This window comes from Piliocolobus tephrosceles, chromosome 12 (genome assembly GCF_002776525.5).
Source record: "Piliocolobus tephrosceles isolate RC106 chromosome 12, ASM277652v3, whole genome shotgun sequence".
NCBI lineage: Eukaryota > Metazoa > Chordata > Mammalia > Primates > Cercopithecidae > Piliocolobus > Piliocolobus tephrosceles.
This window is the reverse complement of record NC_045445.1, coordinates 82,278,061-82,286,990: the sequence shown is the minus strand read 5'-3', so window position 1 is coordinate 82,286,990 and position 8,930 is coordinate 82,278,061. Positions and strand designations below refer to the sequence as shown.

Here is an 8,930-nt window from a genome sequence, read left to right as displayed (position 1 = left end):
GTTTGAATCTGCTCTGATGAATGCTTACAGGCCAAGGACTGAAGATAAGGGAAAGAAGAATTCTATTACCAAAGCTGTAGCATCAAGAAGATGCCTTCAGCTCTCAGAGAAGAAAGCAAAGGCCAAGGCCAGATAACTAGCTGCTAAGTTGTGATCCAGGAGCAAGACAGTACTTTACATGTGTAGTGCTCCAGAGAGAAATTCCAACTGGAAAAACCTGAATCAATAAAGATAGAAAGGTAGGTAGGTAGGTAAATAGATAGACAGATAGATACATAGATACATAGATACATGGATACATAGATAGAAAAGAAGGACAGATAGGACAGATAGAAAAGAAGGCCATTCATGAAACAATGAAAGTATGTCATCAGTCAAGGATTATTATTACTACAATTTCTTGATATGACATCATATTAAGAAAACAAAAACAAAAGGAAAGGATCATGTCCTTACTAACAACCAGTTTTCCACATTTCCAGGTTTTCTTTTAGCTATTACTTTTTTAAAAAATATGTAATTCAGGCAAGGTGGCCAGGACCACCCGGATACCAAGAAAATCCCTGGATGCCCCAGACACTCTGGCCTAGGAAGTTGTAAAACACTAATCATTAGTTCAAGTGAGCTGACTGAATGTTTCTCAAAAGGAAAACAAAACAATAGAAAAGCCTAGAAACCAAGACACTGATGAAACACAGATTTCTTACCTAGTTTATCCTGGGTACAGGCTGACCTCAGTGATGGGACTTACAAATCCCATTTTTCCAGGCGTCACCTCAGCCCTGGACTTAGCTTGCATTTAAACATTTCCTTAGTTTAACTGAAGTGCATCCAAACAACAGCCCTGCCAGGTCTAGTAGGATACTGGGGGCCTTCATGAAACGTGCCATCTTAGACAATTTTGTGTTGCCATAACAGAATACTACAGACTGGGTAATTTACAAAGAAAATAAATTTATTTCTTCTAGTTCTGGGGTCTGAGAAGTTCAAACTTAAGGGGCCTGCGTCTGGTGAGGGTCTTCTTACTGCATCATCCCATGGTAGAAGGCAGAAGAGCAAGAGCGAGAGCGAGAAAGCACCAAACTCGCTTTTATAACGAATTCCCTCTTGTGATAATGAACCCACTCCCATGATAACTAGCCCCTTCCTGTGATAATGACATTAATTATCCCTTAAAGGTCCACCTCTTAACAGCATTGTATTTGGAATTAAGTTTCTAACACATGAACTTTGGGGGACACATTCAGACCACAGCGCTTGCTTCCTGAGTTGTTTGGAGAAGAAAATCAAGCCCTTTGTTCAGACATGGTCATCTCCTTGGAGAGAGAGGCTGATTCTGCTGACCTGGCTGCCTGATCCCTGGAACATACCCAGATTGATGGAAGCTTTAGAATGCATTTCACAGGCCGGGCACGGTGGCTCACACCTGTAATCCCAGCACTTTGGGAGGTCAAGGCTGGTGGATCTGTTGAGGTCAGGAGTTCGAGACCAGCCTGGTCAACATGGTGAAATCCCATCTCTACTAAAAATACAAAAATTAGCCGGGTGTGGTGGCACACACCCGTGATCCCAGCTACTCAGGAGGCTGACTCAAGAGAATCGCTTGAACCTGGGAGGCAGAGGTTGCAGTGAGCCAAGATCATGTTATTGTACTCCAGCCTGGGCAACAAGAGTGAGACTCTGTCTCAAAAAAAAAAAAAATGCATTTCACTTTCTGTACCACACCAACTCCTAGAAAGTGCTGGGGGAGAGGACATAGCAGTGCCACTGAGAAGGCTCCAAGTAAAGGAGGGTTTCTGATCAGTGACCTTTCACCTACCATTAAAAGAGCTAAAGATCTGACCAGAGTGTGGAAAAGACAGGTCTAAAAATAAGTGCTTCCTCCATAATAGGAGATTGGTTAAATGAATTATAGCATACCCATACAATGAAATGCTATGTATGATGTTATAGAAGAAGATTGACATGAAAAATGTCCACGATATACTTTTGGGTGAAAAAGCAGGTTACAAAATGGGACATAGAATATAATCCCATTTTGGTTAATATATGTAATAACTAACATGTATCGAGTTTTTAATATGATCATATATATGAGCAAGGTGCTGATCAAAGTGCTTCACATGAATTATTCTAACTACATGACAACCCTGTGATGTGGTTATTATAATTATTGTTTTACTTATGAGGAAACGGAGGCACTAAGAAATTAAATCATCTGCCATAGTTCACTTAAGTGGCAGAGCTGAGATATAGACTTAGATATGTTGGACTCAAGAACCCGAATTCTTAACAGTGACACTATACCTATGCTTATATTTGTATAGACAAAAAGTCAAGAAAGATAGATACCAGGATGTTAACAGTTAGCAGTGGTCATTTCTGGATAGTGAGATTATGAATTACTTTTGTTCCCTTTATACTTTTCTGAGTGCTCTGAAAATTTTATGATTTACATGGATTATTTTCATAATCAGAAATAAAAGGAAATAAATTTCCATTTTGGGAAAAAAGCAAGCAAGCCATTGTTTCCAACCTGGAAGTGCAGACCTCTGAGGAGTGGAAGAATAACTTAATTATACAAGGATTCCAGAAACCTCTACCTGACCCAAGCCTTGCTTAGAATGAATAAATAATATGCTTGCAGCACACTTTTCTTTCAAATGCATATAAATACTGTCATTATGTATATACACAGTGGCTTTAGTTTGTTACATATTATCATGTGGAGATCCACGGCATTGTAAAAGTTAAAATACTAAGGCGATGGGTGGGAATCTAGTGCCAAAAATAAAAATATATATACAGATCAACTCACTTAGCTCAAGTGTCTTCTCAACAATTTACTTCCTTTTTTTTCTAGGGGAGGCAGAAGGAAATACAGGAGAAAAACTGAGAATTCACACATTATTAAAAGTTAACCCAGGAGGCTTGCTTCCTGGAGGAGACAATTTACAAGGATGAGAGAGCATGGAGAGGGAGTTGGTGTAGGCCTAGGATATTCTATTCTGGAAAGACAGAGTGCTAATCTCCCCCATATTGTCAGGGGTGAGTCTCCATCCTCAACCACAGTATGTCAACACATCAGTAGGGCAGTGGTGCCATAAGACCTGAGTGCTAACATTTGCTCTAGGGCCAGGCTGGTTTCCAGTAAACAGGAAGACCTGGAGTGGGAGGGCAAAGTAGGCAGAACTTTTTCTTTTGCCAAAATGCCTCAAAGGTGAGCACCTGCCTTCCTTCCTTTCTCTCATTCTTTCTTCTCCCCTTTTGTAATGTTTCCTTGTCTTCTGTTTCTGTATGGCCTCTCATCCCCCACTCAAGTCCCCAGGACATATGCCCCCATAAGACTCTAGTGATCTCATTACATGTAAGAAATCATCCAACCATAGACCCCCAAACTAAGATCCTCACTTATTGGTCCTTCTCTTAACACCGAGGCCCTAGGGCTTTCAGGCATTAAGAGCAGACATACTGACAAATAAGATATGGTCCCAATCTCTTTAGAGGCATGCAATCTTCAGGTGGAAAAAGCAAAAAACAAAACCAAAAACCACACACACACACACACACACAACCATGTTTGCTTTAATGGGCATAAAGTTACAACAAGAGTCAAAGAGAGAAGTGAGGGCTTTGCTTCCCCCCTCCCACTTTGGCCTGTATTTGAGACTCACTTAGGAATCACGCTCCACACCCCACCCCTGCTCATGGAAGCTTGGAAGACTGGCTTACTCCAAAGAAAAACAGTCTTCACTAAGTCAGTGGCAATGGAAAAAAAGGAGGGGAGGAAGGGAGATTGTTGTATATTAAAAGAAAAATAAGATCTTGACAAAGGGATCAAATCTGAATCACCATAGTCTTTGAATCCAGCTATCAATCTGCAAGAAATACAGAGGAACATGCTGAAGCACCGTAAGTATGAGATAAGCAAAATCCAAACTGTGGGAAATTCTACAGGTCGAATGCTGTGGGCTCTTCAACAGCTAAAGCATAAGGAAAGGAAAGGGATGGGAACCGACTTAAACTCTTCAAAAGCACCAAAGTCATGGAAGTCAAGGAAAGACCGAGAAACTAACCCAATCTGAGTATGTGGTTAAAAAAAATAATAAAATAAAATAAAATAAAAACAGAGACACTGTCACAGATTGGAGGAGACAAAGGAGAGATGATGATTAAATGCAATGTGAGATTCCAATGGGATCCTGGGACAGAAAATGGACATTTGTGGAAAAAACTGATACAGTACAAATAAAACTTGGTGTTTAGTAAATATAAATGCACCAATATTGGTTTCTTAGTTGTGATAAATATACCATTGTTAATAAGATGTTAACATAAAGGGGAAGCTACACGAAGGGTGTAGAGAACTCTCTATACTATCTTTGCAACTCTCTCATAAATCTAAAACTATTCCAAAATAAAAAGTAAAAATGGCCAGGTGTGGTGGCTTATGCTGGTAATCCCAGCACTTTGGGAGGCTGAGGTAGTAGGATTTCTTGAGCTCAGGAGTTCAAGACCAGCCTGGGCAGCATGGTGACACCCCATCTCTACAAAAAATAAAAAATTAGCCAGGCATGATGGTGCATACCTGTAGTCCCAACTACTCGGGAGGCTGAGGCTGGAGGATCACTTAAGCCTCAGAGATTGAGGCTGCAGTGAGCTGTGTTTGCACCACTACACTCCAGCCTGGGTGACAGAGTGAGATCTCGCCTCAAATAAATAAATAAATAAATAAATAAATAAAATAAAAGAGAGAGAGAAAACTTCAAGGACAAATCAATATTTAAAATGGGGAAGACTAAACCACAGTCATTAGGAAAGTACATTTAGGTAAGAAAACCATAGAAATGCAAGAAAAGATGACTCTGAATGTCAAGATGATGGTTACTTTGGGAGAAGGAAGTGGGTTGTGGCTGGAATGGGGCACATGGAGAGCATCCTGGGGTGGATAGAAAAGTTCATCTTCTTCACCAAGTGGTGGTTACAAGGTGTTTGTCTTACAACAATTCATTAACCAATACATTTGTTTTAAGTGGCTTTCTGTATCTGGGTTCTATTTTATCATGACAGACAAAGAGCAAGAGACTGACACATAAGGCACATAACATCCAAATATAACCAGTGGACCTTGTTTGGATGTGATTCAAATTGGCCAACTATAGAAAGACATTTAAATATGGACTGGTTATTAGATATTATTAAGGAAGTATTAAATTTATTAAGGGTGACATGGAAGAAAACATCTGTATGTTTTGCAGATGCACAGTGATGCATTTAGGGATGAAATGACATGCTATCTTAGAATTGCTTTAAAATACTCCAAGGAAAAAAAAGTTGGGGAGATAAATGAAACAAGTATGGAAAAATATTAATAGTTGTTGAAGATGAACATGAAGATAAAAATTTGTTGCATCTTCTCGCTTTTTGTGCGTTTGGAAATTTTCATAATAAAAGTTAAAAGTGGGGCAGCCCCAAAGCAGCCTGCTTCAGGGCAACAAAGGCCAAATCCCAGGTGCTCCCCACACCACAAATCCCCAGAACTCCCTTCTCAGCAGTCATCTCCCTAAGGTCACAATCCCTACAGTTTCTGAGTAGCCTGTGAGGGGGTTTCACCTTCTCTAGGTCCCTGTGTCACTCCGACTACATGGCAGTCATTCTCACCTTTCTCCATCTTGATGTGCTAATAATCCTAGGAAAGACAGTCAAAGGGCAAATGGGCTGGACCAGACCTGACGGGGCAGTCCTTGTATTTCAGAACCTGCCCCTGCAGTGGGTGGGCGCAGGAAAGGACAAGAGGGAAGAGCGCAGGTACAAACTCCTCATAGTCATATGCATTCACGATTAAGTGAACTTCCAGAGGCTGGTGGCACCTTTGGTTGGAACACTGTTCTGAGATCTCTGCCTCCCTCAGGCTCCCAAGAATCATGCCTCATTCCAAGCAGCCTAGTCACTTCCAGAGTCTGATGCTTCTGCAGTGGCCTTTGAGCTACCTTGCCATCTGTGAGTATTGACCCAAGAGTGCATAGCAAGAAGCCAGAGTCAGAAGCCAGGGCCAGATCTAGGGTGACTTTCAGGGCCATGTGAAGTCTCATCTCGAGCCTTTCCATCATCTAAGATTGTACTAGAGAGTAAAACCAAGGAGTCTCGAGTTCCGTGAGTGCCCTGGAGAAGAATGAAATAGAGCCCCAGGAGATAGTGAGAATATGTAGGGGGAGGGGCAGGGGATAGAACAGGGTCATGATGGACATGAGTAGATCTAGTTAATTTCAGCCCCTTCCTAATCCTTACTATCTAGAGAGGAAAAGTGAGGCCCAGGGAATGCTCCCTTATGATCATGGGGAATAGGACAGAGAAAACATTAGCATTCCAGACTTAAAGAAGCATAGCCTGGGTTTGAACCATAGAGTTGTCTATTCTGGGAGTGGGGTGGTGGTAGCATGGGGGAAGACAGTGTCCATGGAAAGAATGGTGAATGAGCAAAAGGACAAGCATTGTGGATAGGAAACAGTAGAAGGATGCAGATGCTGGGTGGGCAGTGTGTAGGAAGATATGGATAGCATAGAGGTGAGGGAGAGTGGGCTAGTGGCTTAATGAGGGATGATGGATAGGGAGGGAGACAGGAGACAAGAGGAAAAAGATGGTTACCAAATGGGGGTAGGAGGGGAAAAAACTGGTAGGAAGTAGAGAGCAGGAGTACAGAGATAGTGGCTGCACAGGGAACCAGGTGGACAGGGATGACAGGTAGGCAGAGAAATAGGGCTTGTGTATGGTAGATGATAGAGGAAAAGTTTGAAGGACAAGTAGACATGGATGATGATGAACAGGACCTGGATTGTGCTGAGGGCCAGGACTAGAGGCTTAGGTAATGTGGAGGGCTGGTGATGGGACTGGGCATAGTCAAGGTCTGCTGGCAGCACAAATTTGGTCTAACCTGGTCCCTCATCAGTTTGGATCTTGCAGCCATTGTTCATCTACTTGCTGTTTACATCCTTGTGGCCGCTACCAGCGCTTTACCTTGCCTGGTTGTTCCTGGACTGGAAGACCCCAGAGCGAGGTAAGACTCACAGACCTAGAAAGAAGAATGTTCCATCATAACCTGCAGCCAGGGAGTCCCACTTGCCATACCACAGGCTCCTCATCCAAGTTCTCAGATGAGCTGGGCCAAACAGGACTATCCTAGGGTCTCCTCCTTTCCCACCTCTCTAGCAGGGCCATGCCAGGGAATCCCTGAGCCCGTGGAATGTATGGGGTGGCACACACTGACATCATCCCCTACTGCTTTTGTCTCAGGTGGCAGGCGTTCGGCCTGGGTAAGGAACTGGTGTGTCTGGACTCACATCAGGGACTATTTCCCCATTACGGTAAGTATCTCTTCCCCAGTGTCCTCAGAGTTCCCAAAACTCTGAGGCAAAAGTCATTTATGCCACATGACTAGAGTTGTCCATAAGGAAGACAAGTATTCCAGGGAAGTCTCAGTCTATGCTAAATATACTTCAAGATTCAACGTTTCTACTGAGCACTCCATACTCTGCTAGGAAACTTTGTACACCCTTGGCATCACCTGCCAGCTGACACAGGCAGAAGGCAAGCACAGTTCAGATCAGTTTAATAAGCATGGATTGAAAATCTACTCTGAACCACGTTAGGAGCACAGGGAAATGAGTAGGATGCAATTCTCTGCCATCGAGGAGCTCACATCTAATGGGGAGGACATTAGTATAAAGTATATTATTTGTTTGGCACAAGGTACAGAAGTAGTTCAGATGGGGGATAAGGAAAGGCTTCACAGACATAGTGATATCTAAGCAGGGTTTTCCAAGTTCAATACAAGTTACTTAGACAGGCACTGGAAGGGGATTGGCGGGAAACGATTCCAGGAAGAGGTTCCAGAAATGTACTGCTGTGCTGATCCTCAGGGCACTCTTTGGAGTATACAACAAACACTGCCCTGACTTTTAGAGCCAAGCTTCCTGATCTTTTTCACAAAAGTGTTCATAGACAATGATAACTTGCACAAAGCACACTGACATAGATGACTGAGGCTACTTCTAGCCACAGGCAGGAGATCTGGCAGTTCTAGCTGTCCCAGATTGTTGTCCAATGGCCTCAGAGACCAGTATCTCAGCCCTCCTGACACCCATTCAGAAAATCTGTTGGAAAGCTCTGCTTTAGAAAGCACCCTGATCCCTGAAGTGTCACCACCCTTGTTTCTGCCATGTAATCTCATTCCACCACCTCTGGCATTTCTCTCCACGGCTGCAGATCCTGAAGACAAAGGACCTGTCACCTGAGCACAACTACCTCATGGGGATTCACCCCCACGGCCTCCTGACCTTTGGTGCCTTCTGCAACTTCTGCACTGAGGCCACAGGCTTCTCGAAGACTTTCCCAGGCATCACTCCTCACTTGGCCACGCTGTCCTGGTTCTTCAAGATCCCCTTTGTTAGGGAGTACCTCATGGCCAAAGGTGCTTCTGACCATACTTACTGGAGCTTCTGGTCCACGTTTCTGCTTGGAAATGCGCCCTTTTAAATCCCATCCCCTCCTCCCCAACCCCCCCCCCCCTGTCATTGTAGCGTACTAGTCAAAAGCATATGTTCTAGAGCTAAGCTGCCTGGGATCGAACCTAGCTCTGCCACTTACGTGGTCTTGAGCAAACTATCCTCAGTTTCCTCATCCATAAAGTGGTGCAGATGAAAACATCTGACCTCAGCTGTGGGATGATGACTAAGTGAGATGATGCAAGTAAACAATTCAACACTGGCCAGGTGTGGTGGCTCACGCCTGTAATCCCAGCACTTTGGGAGGCTGAGGTGGGTGGATCACCTGAGGTCAGGAGTTCGAGACCAGCCTAGCCAACATGGGGAAACCTCATCTCTACTAAAAATACAAAAATTAGCCGGGCATGGTGGTGGGCGCCTGTAATCCCA

At 43.5% G+C, this 8,930-nt stretch overlaps 1 protein-coding gene across 1 annotated transcript in view; it reads left to right on the top strand.

Moving 5' to 3' along the window:
* Positions 1 to 5,889: 5,889 nt before the first annotated feature.
* Positions 5,890 to 8,930, top strand: part of AWAT1 (acyl-CoA wax alcohol acyltransferase 1) — a 6,081-nt gene continuing 3,040 nt past the window's right edge. Inside the window, exons 1-4 of the mRNA XM_023202379.1 lie at positions 5,890 to 6,000; positions 6,947 to 7,054; positions 7,291 to 7,361; positions 8,263 to 8,467. Of these exons, the coding sequence (XP_023058147.1) occupies positions 5,925 to 6,000; positions 6,947 to 7,054; positions 7,291 to 7,361; positions 8,263 to 8,467 (460 nt within the window). The 5' untranslated portion in view covers positions 5,890 to 5,924. The remainder of the gene's footprint in view (positions 6,001 to 6,946; positions 7,055 to 7,290; positions 7,362 to 8,262; positions 8,468 to 8,930) is intronic.